This window comes from Eulemur rufifrons, chromosome 17 (genome assembly GCF_041146395.1).
Source record: "Eulemur rufifrons isolate Redbay chromosome 17, OSU_ERuf_1, whole genome shotgun sequence".
Taxonomy (NCBI): Eukaryota; Metazoa; Chordata; class Mammalia; order Primates; family Lemuridae; genus Eulemur; species Eulemur rufifrons.
Window position 1 is genome coordinate 31,293,237 of NC_090999.1, and position 19,010 is coordinate 31,312,246.

At 35.3% G+C, this 19,010-nt stretch overlaps 1 protein-coding gene across 4 annotated transcripts in view; it reads left to right on the forward strand.

Annotated features, from left to right (window-relative positions):
- The window catches only part of PARP8 (poly(ADP-ribose) polymerase family member 8), a 157,599-nt gene that overhangs the window by 130,346 nt on the left and 8,243 nt on the right, over positions 1-19,010 (forward strand). For 3 of the 4 annotated variants that reach the window (XM_069492704.1, XM_069492702.1, XM_069492703.1), the window contains 10 exons: positions 2,462-2,587; positions 3,598-3,663; positions 6,431-6,498; positions 8,282-8,330; positions 9,471-9,583; positions 9,818-9,890; positions 11,134-11,203; positions 14,295-14,368; positions 15,495-15,564; positions 16,452-16,536. In XM_069492704.1, the coding sequence (XP_069348805.1) occupies positions 2,462-2,587; positions 3,598-3,663; positions 6,431-6,498; positions 8,282-8,330; positions 9,471-9,583; positions 9,818-9,890; positions 11,134-11,203; positions 14,295-14,368; positions 15,495-15,564; positions 16,452-16,536 (794 nt within the window). The remainder of the gene's footprint in view (positions 1-2,461; positions 2,588-3,597; positions 3,664-6,430; positions 6,499-8,281; positions 8,331-9,470; positions 9,584-9,817; positions 9,891-11,133; positions 11,204-14,294; positions 14,369-15,494; positions 15,565-16,451; positions 16,537-19,010) is intronic. The other variant, XM_069492705.1, reaches the window with a different exon arrangement.

Below are 19,010 nucleotides of genomic sequence, written 5' to 3' on the forward strand. Positions count from 1 at the left end.
TTTCGTATCTGAAAGGGGGTGGGGAGCGGCTTGCTCTACCACTTGAATTGCTTGTAATGTAATTTCCTTTGGCGGCACCTGGTTCTGTAAACTCACAGACCTTTTATCTCCACTTGTATAATGACCTAATTCTATTGCTTGAATTTAGTATTAATATTTCTTTGCATTCCTACCCTAAGTATCTTAGTCACCCTCCAAATTGCTTCTGCAATCGTGTTATTCAGTCTAAGAAGACAGATAGATGTGTGTAACTCCTTGTTTATAGTACTCATCATATATGCTAAGGTACTATTTAGAATCTTTAATTTTTGAATACTGGAAATGGGGAAATAAATCATGGGGGCTAACTCATAGTTATGTGTTGTCTTTTACTTCTTAAAGTGGACATTTTACTCCATGAAATATTTAGAAAAATCGAGATATGTAAACTGAATATAAATCCAAAAAATATTGTAGATACCTTTTCTTCATTGAAAATTCTAATGCCAGCTTCTGTAACAGATAAACCATAAAATCACAGTGACTCAATGTGATAGAATTTTATGTCTCACATACACTGTCCAGTTAGAATGTCTGATGGGCCACTTTCTATGTAGTGACTGGGGGAACTGGACTTCTCCCATCGCTGGCTCTGCTGTCTTCGGTCCATGGCGTGTGGTAGAGCGGGGGGGGGGGGGAGCAGGCACACCTGTGTCTGCGTCAGGCCCGCTTCCCACTTACATCTGCTGGTTGAAGCTAGTCTAAAACCTTATTTAGATGAAAGAGGTGGAAATGTCCCTCTTCTTTATGGACTTTGATAAAGCCGCAGTTACATACTGTGAATATGTAATATTTAAAGGTTTTTTAAATACCACACCTTCCCCCAAAGTGTCAAAAACGGCTATTTTAATGATTCTTCATTCTCAGGAATTCTTGTTTGGGTTTTAATTTCATTAGGAAACCAGATAATGCCGAAAACAATCTGTATCTGGGTTAAGATGCATTTCTTTGGGGTAGAAGGAATGTAAGTATAGGAAAGGAAAACAAAAAGGAGGATTCTATTATGTCCTTATTATATATCTGTTGCTTGGGATCCAACTTATTGCATATATATGTATGGATGTATATACGTACACACATAAATGGAATAGTGTGTCAGAAATATTAGCTCTTTTAGTTCTGACGTTTTCTGAATGAGTCCTTCCTGTGGATGTGTACGTCTGAGATGTACGTTCAGTGGCTTGAGTGTTGCTAATTATTTTAGGTCACTGGGTATTGTGGATGCTGTGATTGGGTGGGTGTGCTTTGTGAGTACACACACAATAGAGTGAGCCCTACTGTCATTAGGCTACCATGCCCCTCTCAGAAAAGCAGGAGAATTAAAAATTGTCCCACTCTTATTGTACCTGTTTTTTCAGTGCCTCTTTAAAAACTTTCTCAAAATAGCCTTCCCTACAAAGACACATAAAGTCTTCTGCTGCCTTATTAAGTCACTTGTGTTCATACTGTAAATACGTCTGTTCAGCTGAATTCCCTCCATTTAGACAGTATCAGTTTTCTTGATTCAGTTGCCAGAAATACATTGTTTTGGGAACTGGGGAGAGGAGCCATACTCTTATTAATAATTGCTAAATAGTACTGCCTTCTGGTAAATTGTGCAAAGGGATCATAGGATAACATGAGGATAAAGCCATTGTATTTAGCAAATGAAAGGTCATTAATGGCCTCTGACAGAGGAAGGAGAAAGAGGCAAGGTGATGTTAGGCAATTTGCTATTCTTGGAGCATGCCAAGTTCTTTTCCTGCATGTGTGGCTTCCTTCACCAGGAACAGTTTCTCCCCGGATAGTTACATGTCTCCCTCTCTCACCTCATTTAGGTCTCTGTTAAGACATCACCATCCTTCCAAGCCACTCTAAAGCAGCGCCCCCTCTGCAGTATTCTCCAATGCCTACTTTATTTTTATAGGATTTAATGGTACCACAAACTTTATTGAAGCATACATTTGTTTAACTGGCTTTTTTTAAAAACAGATTTTAGGACATTTGCATCATCCGTAACCATTAGTAGTCAGCCGTTCACCAGTTCTCTCCATCTTCTTCTGTCTTCTCCCCAACACGCTCCAGCCCCAGCACTCACTTGTCAAGTGTCTTAACTGGCTTTTTATTACATAAACTTACCAGAGCAGGGACCTGTAGGTCCTATTTCTTATTGGACCTAGAGCAATGCTAGCAAATGATACGTGCTCATGACAAAAAGATATTTAATATTAAAATGGGAGTAATTAGCGGCAGCACATATTTATTTTAAACTAATGGTCAGCTGGGTCAGATTTGATCTACAGTCATGAATTACAGATTTGAGAGATTGGTAGCACTCCTGGGTCTTACTACTTCACTTTTATACTACCACAAGAGGGAGAACAATGGCAAAGTACTAGATGAAACGTGAAGGATAGTAACTATCTTATGTATGTATTTCAAGGTGGTAGATCTGCTAGTCTCCATGTGTAGGTCTGCGTTGGAGTCTCCTAGAAAAGTTGTCATTTTCGAGCCATATCCTTCTGTGGTAGATCCTAATGATCCTCAGATGTTGGCCTTCAACCCCAGGGTAAGTTGTGATCCCAGCACACCAGTCACAAAGCTTGCTTTAACAGGAATTGAGATTGTAGTCTCATTAGCTCTATCTAAATCTCTATCTCCTCAAGCATATCTGTGATTATTTTAATTTTATTGTATATTTTTGGAGGTTCTGACTTACATAACCTTATTTTAATTTTAAAGATCATGGGTAAAGGGATAAGTTTTCCTTTTTCTTTTGTATTTTCACTTCAACCCTCCCTTCCCCTTTCCCTTCTCCCTCCCCAGCTGTCTGAAGGTTAGTGAAAGTTGAATTCATATTGTTAATGGACCAGGATTTCTTCAGAAAATAATTTTATAAATATTCATGAAGATTAGGCAGAATCCTTCTGAAATAACCAAATTTTCAAATTGCATAAGACCTAAAAATTGCTTTAGTTTCTATTACTTGAAATAATTTCATAGAAATAACTATATCAAATTTCCTTGGAACAACTTTCCTTCCTTCCTAAGTGGTAACAGTACACATATTTACATCATGCTTAAGAACGAATTATCAGTTGGGTATTTGCTGTCATTGGCACACTGCCAGTCATACTCTTTCGGTAGCAATATTCTAATCAAAAGAAAATAAAATCAATTTTGAGACTTGAAGTGGATATTTGTATTATTTTAGAAGGATTCTGTGCTTACTTTATTCATTGTGGCTTAGTGTTTTAGTGCCAAAAACCTGAATCAGGAGCTCCATATCTTTTTTGTATTTCTAGATTTTACCCTGTAGACTCAATATGATTTTGTGTACTTGTATAAGGACTGGCATTGTCTTCTTTTTTTCTTCCCTCTGACTCAAGTCATAAATCCTATGTCCTTGAGCCATCTTATTATAGTCTTCCCTTTTATTTACACAAAACAGCCATTGCTTTCAAATTGACCCTCTAGGAAAAATTCACATACAGAAATAATATGTTTCTCGAGTGATGTGTAGATTTGCAAAGGCTTAGAAGTGAATATTGGTTTTTAAAATTTTTTTCTATTAAACAGAAAAAGAACTATGATCGAGTAATGAAAGCACTGGATAGCATAACTTCTATCAGAGAAATGACCCAAGTGAGTATATCATCTTCTGGCCTTGCACCTAATATTTTCAAAATGTCTTAGAGTTCTAGCCATGCAGTGAAATGTAGTTTTTTCTGTTATATAGGGTATAATTAAAATCATTTTAATAATTGTGCTTTATTAGGATATGTTATTAAATTACAACAGCATATTAGCATGCTAACACTGTGACTTTGGGACAGTAAGTGCATAATTATAATCCTAATACTGTGCTCTCAAACTCAGGCAAGAGCCTTGAGTACATATAGGTATGTCTGGATATTTTAGAGCAGAGGTCAAATCTGGCACCATCTTCCTAGAATGTCAATTTTAATTGATGGTAGCAATTTCAAAACATTTTAATTTTAAAATAGAAATATTTTTTAAAATGAAAATTTTGCATAGGTATTTTAGATATAACACAGAATCTCAAAACCACTTTGGAAGATGCTAAACTCCCTGAGAGTATGAGTATATATTTTTGGTCATTAGGGAGGCTTTGGTGGAAAAGTTTGATGAACAAGGATCAGGGTTTGTTATGAAAATCTAACACATTCCTGGGCTGTAGTCCAGTACTTGGAAAAGCGCATGCTATTGAATTATTGAGGCCTTTCCACTGCCAAAGATTTGGAGAGAGGTTTAAAACTCATGATTGTAAGTAGATATTAATAATCCAAAATTGACAGCAACACACATTATGTGTACAGCTTACATATAGTGGTTTCAAGGACTTGCACTACTTTAGAGACCCTTGTAGGCTTATAATGAGTATTACCCTGGCTCATTTATTTTCTCTGGGGAAGGAAAAGGAGGATGAATCCTCCTGTCCCAGGGGCTACTAAGCTTCTACCCTACTCCCTCCCCTCTCCCAGGACCATCTCCTCTATTTGAAGATAGAATTCAAAAAGTTCATTTTTATATTTCCCATTTTGATTCTTAATTCTTTTCGTCATTATTTATTCATGTAGTCAGATATTCATTCGTTCGACAAAATAGTATGTGTCAGACAAATGGTAAACAAGAGATTCTTTAATTCACAAGTGCTATTATTTGCTTAAAAACCACCATCCCTTCCATTTGTATTTCTGTGCGCGTACCTTTCTGTATTATTTGAATTCTTTCTCAAACAAGCATTCATTATTTGCATAGGAAAAGAAAACAATAAAATGCATTTTCATTTCAGAGAAAAAAGGACTTCCTGCAATATCTAACACAAAGTTAAATAAACATTTTTAGTCATGAAAAAGACTTTGGTAGAGGGTATTTATACTATACCCTAGACCCTGATTATTCTTGGATTTAAAAATAGCTGTAGACTCTGACTCTGGAATCAGCTTTCTGCCAAAAATTGCCTCCTTTATTCTGGGTCATGCGTAAGCTATTTTAATAGGAGGCAACGTAGACGACTGTCAGCCTGGGAAGTTAGAGGCCAGAATTGTATAACTGGCTTCTCAATGAGTGTGGCCTGTGACCTTGGGCAAGTTGCTGAATTGCTTGATGCCTCGGTGTCTTCACCGCCGAGGTGGAAATAGTAACACTGCACCCTCTTACACTGGGACTTCATAGGCTTGCTGTCAGGTTTTATTGCATCAAATTCTTTAAACCTCTCTGAATAAATATAACATTATACTGTCCTATTTGCTAGAACGTACTGCCCTAGCAATAGCACTAAATTGTCACAGAGAGATTGCCCTTTGTTCTATAGAATGGCTAATTATCTGGGTAAATTCCATTAAATACTTTTTAAAGAAGGGTTCTTCATATGTAAATTGTGTTCAGTTTTCTACACTTAAGTCTGTACCCTCAGATATGAGCAGCATGAGTAGTAGCTATCACAAGTTTTGCTTTCTTATTAGCTAAAAGTTAAAAATGGCCTGTAATCCAGCACTTTGGGAGGCCGAGGTGGGAGGATTGGTTGAGTCTTGGGCTGATAGCAAGACCCTGTCTGTTCAAAAAGTAAAAAAAATTAGCCAGGCATGGTGGTGCGCGCCTGCGGTCCCAGCTACTCTGGGAGGCTGAGACAGGAGGCTTGCTGGAGCCCAGGAGTTCGAGCTTGTAGTGAGCTATGATGACATCACTATTGCACTCCAGTCTGGGCAACAGAGGGTTGGGACCTGTTTCTAAAAAATAAATAAATAAAATGGTCATTGTCAAAGAGACACTTTACAGGATACTTTTTAAATGTGGCAAGACAGATATTTATTCAGAGAACTGCAATAGGGAAGAGAGACTGCAGTGCCAACTGAGCTCAAGTCTAAGACAAAGGTGACTGAGATTTTTAAAGGTAGAAAGAGAGGAAACAAATGTGGATATGGGGAAGTGAAAAATCCGGGAAAGAAAGAAGGGACTAGGGGAATTATGTGGAAATGAAAAGTTACGAATGGGGGTAAGTGGAGAATTACTGAAAATGGTTTGGTAGGCTGGTACAGTATACATTTTGTGGTTTGGCAGGATTGCAATTTCTTGAGCAGAGATTTTCTTGAGACAGGAGGTTCTGGGGAGGTCACCTTTAGGGACACGACATGTGATAAATGGCAGCCAGGCTAAAGGTCAAGTGTCTCAACACAGCATTTGGGCAAGTCCTTTGTGCAGCATGGAAGTTGACAGTTCCCAGCGTCCTGGGAGAAATGACTTGGGTAATTGTTGCTGTTCCCATGTCAGGTCCACAGATTTTCAAGTATAACTAGATTAGGCATATCGTTCAGTCTGATTTTCCTTTTGTAAAAAAGGAAAAATGAATTTTTAAGAAAAATCAAGGGTATAATGACTTTTTTTCCAGGCACCATATCTGGAAATCAAGAAGCAGATGGATAAACAGGACCCCCTTGCTCATCCCCTACTGCAATGGTATAAAATTTTAGTTTTCCTCTTAACGAAAACAGCATCTTTTTTTATTGCTTGCTTTAAGAAAGGAAAAAAAAAAAAAGCCATTTTACAAACCCTGCAATGCTACTGTTCTACAAGCCTATGAGACCTGGTGATTTTACAATCCAAGAGTACTTAGGTTGTACTTACTTTAATTAAAATTTGTCCATCACGAGGGGAAGAAAATGCTGTCGTATGCACTACCAGTGATATGCAGTGCATTTGACAGCAGTTTGCCTATAGTTGTAAAAGATGTGCTTGACTAGATTACATGTTAGAGGCATTTTGGTTCACTTAATTTTCTAGTTCCGTGAGAACTAAGTGATAGAACTCACTATCTCAATCCTTATTATTGAAAATCTTTCTAATCTAAAGTACGTGTTTTGTATATTTTGCTCCCTTAACAAAGACAGTATAAATTTGATTAACTCTTTGTTTGATCACTGCAGAAGATGCACTGTTTCAGAATGAGCCTGGTAAGAGACATAGCATTAGTCCAGCATGGATTTTAGAAGTAGAGCTAGACTATGAACCAGGGGAGGTAGCTTGAAAACTCACCTTGCCACGATGCCCACTTCAAATAATTTGCCCTCTGCTACTTGGAGTAATTTGCCCTTTTGTTTGCTTACTTGCAAAATGAAGAAAATAGTATCTATTCAAGCATGCCTTGTAAGGATTTTATGTACATGTCTCTTTGATATCACCTTGAAAACGCAAAGACCATGGGATTTTCTATGCAGTGATACATATGTAAGGGTTGTAAGAGATTGGTCTGGAGGAGCACTTACTCCATGCTACAACCAGGAAGTTTTAAAAGTATGTAAAGGTGGGCAGAGGAAAAAGAATCTGGCTTCGACCCTTACTTTTGTCGAAAGGTTATAATACACATTTAATTTAGTCTACCAAGAGTGTGACAAAAATTAGGTGTAGAAGCCTTCCCTCTTTGTATCTATCATGATGTTATTAAAATTCTGACACATTAAATAAAGTAACACCTAATTTCCATTTTAACCTTTTAAATTTTCTCATTGTCATATTCAAATAGAAGATAAAAATCTCAAATATCTAATCGCTTTCTTATTTTCCTTGAAGTCAGTCTTACAGTTAACCTTTAATTATTTGTGATTATTTCCTCCAGCTTGTTAGTCACCCTACTTTCAGGGAAAAGAAAGTCTACCAACATGTTTTGTGCATTTCCCCACTTACTATTTTATATACTGAAGAGCATAAAACAATCCCTTCTTTCATATACTTGAATTTAATTTTTTTAACTACGTTGTCTAAATATGTTGAATTTTGTATACAAATTATTATATATATCAGCTCAAAGAAATCGTCAAATATTTAAAGAAAAAGAATCTCCGTAAGAGCTTATCTTAATTTAGGCAATGTAGAGAGGAGGAAAAGAAGCAAATGTATGAATCAGCTGCTAATGTTTGTATTCAGATTATCATTATTTTAAAGTATATCCAGAAATGTTTATTTAGCTTATATTTGAGGTTGTGCTTATTAAAAACTACATCTTCTTAGGTTTTAGGGAACTACTGCCCAGTGTATTTTCTCAGAGTAAAATGTTATCTTTTTTGTTACATAAGCTCTTTAAATTGTTTCAGGAAGCAAACCAAAATTACATAATTAAATAAAATTATTACCATGTTTAGTTTATGGCACGTCAAAAATAAATTTCAATCATTTGCCAGCTAAGAAGCAAAACTTTAAATATATTTGGCATATATTTGTGACTGATGGATCATTTTAATTTCAGGGTTATATCAAGTAATAGGTCACATATTGTGAAACTGCCAGTTAATAGGGTAAGTTGTTTTTTCACATATACCTACAGAAATGGGAGGAGCACCTTTATTAGTTGGGAGAACTGACCTCTGATTTTTAGGCAGCCTCTCCAGGAACTGAAGTAGACCCAGGTTAAGTCTAACTCTTTAGTTTGAAACTGCCATTTGTGCAGCAGCTCCAAACCTTTCTAAGAAATCAAATTCAAATTCCAGCTGCTGCCCTGACCTTTTAAATAAATAAAAACATCAATATGAGGTCATTTAGTCATTCCACAAGTAATAGAAATTATTATTAACATCTAGAGATTGACCAGAAGAAAGTTAATGTACTTTTTAATCATTGTCAATTTCATGTTGGCACTTTTCCACTTTATCTGAGAAGATATTGCCTCCAGATATCTTACTTACTGGCCTACTAAGCTTAAAAAATAATAATTTTTAAAAAGCTAATAGACTCTGATTTTACTTCTGATCATCACCTAAGAGCAGTATCTAAAATCCTATTTTCTCCATTTGTAAATCTATAAATGTGAAGATTTTTATGTATTATATTCCTCTATAACTATATTCCTAAGTGAAAGGGAAACAATTAGAAACATTTGTCAAGCTGTTAATCCAAAAGGTTCTGTTTTAATTTCTTTCCATGACCAAAGGGGAGAACTATTTGAATGTAGGCAATTTCCAATTTTATAAATATGTGCAAATAAAACATAGTGATAACTTTTGCAATTTTAAAATCTTGAACTGACTTTTCTGCTTAGCAAACTCCAGAATATTTCCTGAGTTGAATTGCTAGTTTATACTTAGGGAATTCAATAATAGAAAGTCTTAAAGAATAAATGTTATTAAGAAGGCAGATCTGCTTGACTGTGATTACATACTGTATTCCAAAGTTAAATATAAAATGACTTTGGCTTGTCTGTGTCCTGTTCCTTTCCCATTACCCTAAAGAATAATCTTTCATATCTACAATTCCATGTGGCTTATCATTTATGCAGGATTTTAAAAAATATATATTATGAATTTGCCTATTATGATTAGCATATAATTACTATAGTTTGAAACTAGATCATTGTTAAACCAGTAAAATTTGAAATTGTCATCAGCCTGATTATATGTTAAATTTGACATGTTTTTATTTGTCATTATTTTAAATGGCAGCAATTGAAGTTTATGCATACTCCACATCAGTTCCTTCTTCTCAGCAGTCCACCAGCCAAAGAATCCAATTTTAGAGCTGCTAAAAAACTCTTTGGAAGCACCTTCGCATTTCAGTGAGTTAATCGCGCTTCCTGTTAACGGGGGTCTGCTCCACCAGTTTTCCAGAAATGTGTGGGGAAGAAAACATGCTTTGTTAGTAGTTGGTCATTTATGTTCAGTAGTCAGCGACGTAATGCCTGACTTGGAAACTCAGAACTTAGAGAAGGCTTCATGACTTATCATAGTGATCACTTTTAAAGATCATTGAATTTCTGGTTTTGCTTTTTCCTTCTCCTCTGTTTCTGTAGTGGCTCTCACATTGAAAACTGGCACTCTATCCTGAGGAATGGTCTGGTTGTTGCTTCTAATACACGATTGCAGGTAAATTTCCTGAATGCTTTAACAAGACCTCATTATTCTTCAGTATTGAGGTTCAGTGAGCAATCCTGGTGTTATGTTTTTACTCGCAAAAGGGGAAGCACGTGCATTTTAAAACGTTATATGGAACTTCTAATAAGCACGAGTACATTTTCACAAAGGAACTGAAAAAAAATTGATCTATACACAATGGAAAGGAAAAGAAAGTTGAATTTTCTAAGAGAAAACAGTAAAAATCACACTTTGAACTAAGTGGAAGAAAATTACTGGGCACAGAGTAAAACCATACAGGCATTCGGTTCATTAATCCAACATACGTTTCTTAAATACTGGACCTCAGTGTGAATACTTTTAGAGAACAAAATGTAAGAATAAGCAAAGTGGAGATTCGGCTACCAAAGAGCCATCTGACACCTGCTTTTCAGCCTGCATGACAGTGCTTGAAATTATCAGGACATGTGGGTGTTCATCTTTATTTATACCTTTCATCTTGCACGTTCCACTTCACTCTCATGCGGCTGAAGTTTTCATCTGACAGCGTAAGGACATCAGGTAATGAGATGCTCAACCCGATCACCTGAGCTAAATCTCACAATACGATAACATTTGAGGTGATTCAATTAAATATAAATGTCCGTAAATGAACATTTATTGGATTAGTAGTGAGTTCATACTAATAGGGTGTGAAGGCTCTAGAGCATAGAGATAATAAGAAAGGATTTTAATTGTTCTGAATAGTTTCTTAGACCAGTTGAAGAGTTTCAGTTAATGAAACTCCTGTAACGTGAATAATTTAGAGGAAGATAAGAACGGGATGACAGATAGTGTTATATAATGAAAATCTGAGAAGGACACTTTGTTTATATACTAGCATGTGAGTCTTAGTCAAAATGCCTTCCTGTGTATTTCAACCTCAATTTTGTTTGTAGAATTTTAGATTCATTAAAATAAAAGCCTACTAGAGTACTGTATAGTGCTTCATAATAAGTGACTCTCTTTATCACTGTAGGATGGAAAACATTTAGCAAGGATCTTTTTCCTCTAGCTATCGTTTTTCATATATAAACTCACTGTGAATTTTAAGCATAAGGATATTAGTACTATTTTCAAATTAGTTCTTGAAATAGGAGCTCTATCATTTTTCTAAGACTTAATGTTCCAACATGAAACTGATTCCTTCTTTTGTCAAATATTAACATTTAAAACATGGGCTGACCTCTCTTTCTCTCACCTCTTCCCATTTTAGCTCCATGGTGCAATGTATGGAAGTGGAATCTATCTTAGTCCAATGTCAAGCATATCATTTGGCTACTCAGGTAATCTTGTATTTCATTTCTAACTTCAAATTTATTAGGTTTTTGTTTTTGTTATTATTGTATAGTCTAGGCACAGTTTTCTAGTGAGTCACTGAAGCTTATTAGATATATTTGTATTAAATTCATTTGATAAATGTCAGAAGCAAAAACAAAGCTCAAATGTCAGGATAAACTTACAATATTTCCCTAGTGGAATATATGTTTTATCAATTTAAAAATATATATTTTATTTTAATATTTCTACATTTATTCCTCCCACAAATAAATACTGGGAATATAGTATGTGCAAAGCAACATGTAAGGCACAGAGAAGTACACATGCATATTATCATTAAGTGTAATTCTATATCATACCAACTTCTTATCTTTGGATTATATTATTCATAAAGAAGTTTTAAACATTATGAAAAAGTTAGAAGTAGAAACACACTCTCAAAATCACCCTTACTTATTGACATCTTGTTAATATTTTGATGAGATTATGGGAAAAGAATATTTTGTGATAAATTGAGAGCATATGCTGAGGGGGAGAGCCTGGTGGGTTCAAAATGTGGAAAGACTGATCGTCAGATTGTTAACATTAGTTATCCTTGGATGGGGGAATCTGTGAAGATTTCTTCTTTGCACCTTTTAAATTTGGAATATTTTACGATGATCAGTATGATTTATATAACACTTAACCTATTCTGTTTAAATATAATTATGTTCATTGTAAAGAGATTCAAGCTAACACAGAATTTTAAAATTAGCAAATGGATTTTTTTTTCTCCTTTCCTGTCTCAGTGTTCAGAGTATTTTCCTTCACCGTTCGTGCTTTTCCATCCATACATCTTCATATGTAGTTGGTTTTGCTTGTGTGCTCCTGTGTGTGTGTGTGTGTGTGTGTGTGTGTATGACTATATAGTCACATTACACAATTTCAGGAGATGTCATTCACACAGTGCCTGGATGGTAAGTCCTAATATCCCCAGGTTTCAGAAAAGGATAGAGAGATCTACTAACTAGGTGAACATTAACGAGGCCTACCTATCTAATATGTTTACCAAAGTTCATTTTCTTACAGCTGCAGCAAGTTGTTTCTCAGCAATAGGGGAGTAAAACACTTGAAACTAGATTTATAATTAGAAATTCTAAAAGAAAAAAGCAACAATGATTTTTTTTAAAAAGTACAATAAAAAGCTGAAGGAAAGAAAACTTTTAAAAATTAGAAGGTTGCAAGGAACAAAAAAGGAAACTGGAATAAAAAATATATTATGAAAAATTAAAAGATAACAAAGATAATTATTCAAGTAACTATTGCTGTGTAACAAACCACCCTAAACTTAGGGTAAAACAAAAACTTCATTATGCTCATAGATTCTTTGGGTCAGAAATCTTGGGTACAACCTGGCTAGATGATTCTTTTGCCTCTTAAAGTATCCACTGAGTGGTACTCGGTTGCCTGACTCACAGGTTCTTTGCCTTGGCAGGAATGAGCTGGAACTGTCACTCCAAGCTCCAATATGTGGCCTGCCTGGTGTGGTGCACCCAGGGTAGTTGGATTTCTTACCTGAGTTTCTCCAGAGTGTGCTAAGAGCATCAGATGGACTGGCTTTTTCTGATCCAGCTTCTGAAGTCGCATGGTGTCAATTTCTACATACGCTACTGGTCAAAGCAGTCACGAGCTCTTCCATATTCAAGAGTTGGGGAATTAGACTCTATCTCTTGATGAAAAAGTGGCAAGTCTCATTGTAGCAGAGCATATAGGTTGATAAATATTGTTGCAGTGATCTTTAAAAATATGATATGCTAAAATAACACTAAGAAAATGAATACCAGGAAGTATAAAATAATAGAAACAGGAAATGGAATAACATAGTTCAAAGGAGAATAATTAAAGTCAGACTCTAAACCTTATTAATACCAGAACAAAGTAACAAACTAAAAAGCAGTTTAAATAAATAAATACATCCTCAGCATAGATAAGAAAAAAAATAACAAATCACCAAGTACTGTGATTTTTTGCTTCTCGTACTGGTGTTCAGACTCCTTAGATGGGTTCATAGAAAGGATCGAGGGAAGGTAGAAACTGTGTGAATGGATGTAAAATTTTATCTGTGTGCTTTTGTCGGGAGAGAGGGTCCATAGCTTTCATTGAATTCTTTAAGGGCTGTCAGAATCACTGCAGTAAGAAGTAGCTCCTATAGTGGTTTTGAGGGCTGGAAGTGTGGGTTGTTAGAGAGCAGAGAGCGGTCCCTCTTCATAGCGGAACTGCGTGTCTGCAGTCCCAGGCCTGATCCACAACCTGACGCCACCCACCTCTGCACCTTCTGGGGGAGGCCTGACTTGGAAAGGGGTGGATAAACGTACTCTGCAAGTTGGTAAACAGGCTTTGCCCCTTCTCATTATGCCACTTATTGAAATTAACAACAAAAATTAACAGGGATCTCAACTTTTGGTGTGATAATAGATGAGTACTTTCTAATGGAGTATAGATACAAATCTACCTATTCTGAGACAGATGTATATTTTAGTTCTGTTTTTCCAAAATCTTTCACAATAAGAAATCATGGCATTTACAGAGTAAGCTAAGGCTTATGAATATCACAGACAAAAGAACTTATATAATTTTTCTTCATTAGAAGAAATGATGAATTCTACAAAGAACTGAGTATATGTTAATAATTCATGAAGTTAAGTTACAATGTAAATATTTAATAGATTTTTCTGACATTGTTCATATTTCCCACCCTTTATCTTCTCTTTCTCCTAACCAAATATAATAAGAAGAATGAAAATTAGGTTCCCAAAGCCTTTTAAAACCAAGTTTTAAGAATTTGCTAATTATATTAATTTTATGCAAAAGAAGTTCCTATTCCTGCTTTAAATGCAAAGAAAACAGACTGAGATTTCTACTTGCTAAGTCACCTAGGACTTCTAAAACCTACTGACCTTCCACCTCAGGTGTCCAGGACACAGCCCACTGTGATTGTCTCTGGCCTAATATAGTCAAACCTTTGCCTGCAGTAAAGCTTTGCATAGCAAATAGATTGTGCTTTGAGCTGCATCAGACAGGTTTGTCCCTAAATTATTATTTTGCTGATGTTTTCAGGGATGAACAAGAAGCAGAAGGTGTCAGCCAAGGACGAGCCAGCTTCAAGCAGTAAAAGCAGCAATTCATCACAGGTGTTGTAGCAACTTGAGTGACTGCTTATGATTAGCCAACTGTGGCCTCATTAGCTAGCAGGACTTCAATACATACTCAGGCTTTTTAAGTCTGCAAAGTTATTTTAAGTAGTCATTACTCATAAATGAATAAAACTCACCCTAAGATGTAATAACTGAATTGCCTCTATATAGGAATCATTTAACAGATATTTCTTTATCTCCCACTATAACACCAGAGACTCTCCTAGACATTGGGGTACAGTGATAACCAAAAATAGACACATATTCCAGTCTTCTTGGAGCCTGCATTCTACGGAGGGGATATAAACAAGTTAAATGTATTTAGATAGGCTGCTAGATGGTGGTAGGTATTATGGAGAAAAATAAATAAGGGAAAAAGGATGCAAGAAGGAACTGGGAGGAGTGTTGGGTGGGATTGTCGGGAAGGGATGCTCTGAGAAGGTGACATTTGGGTAAAGACCTATATATGATGAGTGCACAAGCCATGTGGCCCTCTGGGAGAAAGAACATTCCAGGCAGAGAAGAATGACCACAGATCCCTTGTTATTTCAGAGAAAATGAGTATGTTCTGGGCCAATTAAAAATCCATCTGATGAAGAATGTGACTTTAAGTTTAAAAAGAGAAAATATAGCTAATCTAGTATCTGAAAACAAAAACACCCTAGAATCAGATTTTCTACATGAGATCTTTCTGAACCCTCTGTGGCTTAGTAAATGATGTTCGAAATGGGTTGGTTTTGGATAGTTAGATGATCTGGAATAATTGATTTTAATGTTTGAAAAGATCATGCAAATTTAATTTTGTTTACCTTGAGATAAAGAGGCCAGGCTTCCACTAAACATAAATTTGAGTTCTAATTCTGTGTTGTAAGACTATTAACTCTAATTTAGCATTTTTTAGTTCATTCATCTTGAGAGTAATTTAGTAATGATTATGTACAGATATTAAATGATACAACAAAAATAGCTTGATATTAAGAGAGTGCATGGATATTGATGCTAGGCTCATTAGGCTGTGTTTTTCCTGGAGCCATCTTAGTGACCATTATTTTTTGATGATGAACAATTTTTGTACCAGAGTGCCCCATTTTTACTTTAATTTTTAAATTCTTTCGGAATTTAGTCACAGAAAAAAGGACAGCAATCCCAATTTCTGCAAAGCCGTAACTTAAAATGCATAGCCTTATGTGAAGGTAAGTTGAAAGTTTTACAAACCTCATTGTATTAGTTCTCTATCTTACCTGTGTTTAAGAATACAAGTGTATTTACAGATTGCTTGTGGTGGAATAGTGAAAAATTATTCCTTGTGGTTATCTTAAAGGGCACAAATGGAAAGTGGGTACAATAGAGATCATAAAGGCTAAAACCAAATTGCAGAATTGGCAAGAATTCAAATAGTGATATTATTTTATTCCTGGCAGGTATTTCAGAATCAAGTAAAGCTTATCTGATCAAGTAATGCGTATCTCTTTCACTAATGTGCTACCTTCCTCTTTAAGTTGGTATTGAATATATAATACCATGTGAGTGTATAATACCAAAAAGATGAACCAGGCATTGAGAAGATAACGCGTTAGGTCTTTCTGTTCCTACACTGAAATTATTCTTCCATTCTGAACATAGGTCAGAAAAATCAATAGATGATTTGCAAGATCACATGCTTTTCTTTGTTCTTGCTTTAAAGCTTGTTGTTTTGGTTAAAAATCCACCTTTCCTTCTTGTGTTAGGAGTTTCAGTAGCCATTGTCAGCTGTCTTAAATTTTCAACACTTGGTAGTTATACAGGACACTAAGTTGCTGTCTACATCATTCCCAAGTCAGGACCCATCTGCTTTTGATAATACTCAAGTGATTTCCTTCCTATCGTTATACCAATTTTTGTTCAAATCATAAAGTTATTACATGGCTTTTCATTGTTTTTATTTACATTTCTTGAGAGCTAGTAACATTAAACATTTTTCGTGTGTTCATTTGTGCATGTATTTTTGGTTTAGATTAGAAGAAAAGGGATATAGTAACTTGGAATAAAGTAGGATTCCTTTAGAATGAAATAGTTCTTTAATTTTGTCTTCCACTTACAGTGATCACCTCACCTGACCTGCACAAACACGGAGAGATATGGGTTGTCCCAAATACCGATCATGTCTGCACACGATTCTTTTTTGTGTAAGTGTAAATGCTCAAGTTTGTATGTTACTGTCTTTACAAACCAGATGTAGTAGTGACTGCGTTATTATTTGATCACTTTAGCTGCCAAAATAAAACAAACAGGTAATTGAATTTAATGTTAACTTAATGTTTTTGTTTATTTTCCATAAGCCATAAAAAACAAAGTGATGGTTAAATGCTTTTTAACTTAGAAGAACTGAAGAAAAACAACTGTTAATTTAGAACTACAGAAAACATTCTCTGTTTCTCTAGCCATCTATCTGTGTGTGTATTCATATGTATGGATACGTATGTTGATGTGGCGGGTTTTTGGCACAACTCATAAGAGCTGCATTAAAATATAAGAGTGTAATTTTTCATTCCTAAGTAATGGGTGCAATAGACTGGTCTGATTTTCACGGTCCTTTTCCGATGCTGTTCTCACTTCATCCATGATCTTGTCACGGAAAGGATTTCAGGGAAGTGTTGAGTATATATGTTTTGTACTTTATTTAGTTTTCTAAAAAGAAGCTGAAAAACTGAACTGGCTTGTTTTATAAGTCATGTCAAAATGACTGCATCAAGATTGCTTCACTATACTGTATATTCATAGTACCCATGCGTTCAGCGTTTGATCTGCTGGCTTATTGACAGACTATTCACAGTGGAACTTATGAGCTGCCTACATTTCTTTTGGATGGTATGAAAACTATGACTTTCTTATGATACATATTTATTAGCTATAGAGATCTTTCTTAGCAGTGAATATAGTGGGAAGAGCCCAGCTTTCGATCACACAGTTTGAATCCTGGCTGAACAGCAATTAGTAAGGTGGCATTCGCCAAGTTGCATAACCTCTCTAAGCTTCATCAGTAAAATGAAAATCATATTCCTACCTATATCATTAGAATCCTAACAGGAAACAAATGACCCATGAAAATATGATATTTTTATCATTCACAATTAGATTATTTACAGAGGTGTGGTTATAGGAAAACAGACGGTCCAGTGTAGTAACCTGGATCTATTAGCACCAGAGCTGTTATACATTCCCAGGTTCAAGAGAACAAAAACTGGAAATATTCTTGCTGGGGATCCCCATTAGCTAAACCCTACCAGGAACTAGAGGACAGTGGAGCTTATTGACAAGTCCTTACGGGTCCGCCCTGTGGGGCCAAATGAGGGGGATTGGGAAGCTCCGGCAGCTGTCTGCATGCAGCACCTTTTAAGGTTATTATGATTAGTTTAATGCAGGTCACTACCAAACGGCTCCTTAAATATTTTTTCCCTCTTCTTTCTTGACTATCTTGATTGTTATACACTGTTAGAATATCGGCCCTCCTAAAAGAAACCTCTAGAAAAATCACAAAGTTTTTCATTGAATGACCTTGAGATTTTGACAGAAAAGTAACTCCAGAGTTCTCTCCTTAGTTCTCTCCAGAGCTCTCATCAAATCATTTAATCTACTCCTTTTCCATCTTGCTAAAATTCAAATTTATTGGGCTAAATAAAAAATCTTAGATATTTAAACAGATAGTACTATTTCTAGTATTATTTCTTTACAAAAATTATACATAAAACATATCTATAGAGATATGTGTAGGGGGGGTGCGTGTTTAGTGGAGAAAAAGATATGTTTATTTCTTAAGAAAAAATTGAGCAAAAACCATATGAAGAAAAGAGAACACTTTCAGTACACGTACACTCAGATACTTTCCAAATAATACAAAGGAAAAAATGATATTAAGATAATAATTTTCATTGCTTTATAAACACAAATGAGGTTTTATCTTTTTTCTCTGCACCCTCAGGAGAGAAGAGACTCATTAAGGAAAACTGATAAAATTCAAAACACATCAAAGGGAGAATCTGCTCACTAAATTAATGTACATTCTAATTACAACCATCAATTTCTTTCTTTATAAAAGATAAAGATCATAGAGTCCTACTAGAGGTGAGCTCACCTAGTGAGTGGTGACATCTAGGAAAAGGACAAATTGATGAGAATGAAGATCATTCAAAAACTCAATTTCTGTTTTTTTATTTTAATTTTTAATACATTATGTGATCCCTGATGTTAGAAGTTTTGGCTGATGACTAGGATATATGTTAATATGGTTTCCTTTTTTATCTGTTATTAGGTGACTATATTAAAAATTAAAATAACTTCCATGCTAATGTGATTTCCAGAGTTGAGATAATAAAACAATCATTTAGTATCCTAATCACATTTTTTTCCAACAAGTAAACAGCATAGAATGAGAGAAAAAATGGGAAGAAATTTTAGAGAACAGACTGGTCTATTAGAAGAAACTGAAAGTAAAATTTAAACGAGGATATCACTTAGAAAAAAAAGAAGAAGAGAATGAGAAGTTTGAAAAAATTTTGTTGGAAAATTCCAAAATGAATAAACTTAATTAACTATAAATGCTCCAGGCAAAATGTAATAGTTCAGATGTTATGAACAGATCCCAGCCAATTTCTAATGTCTA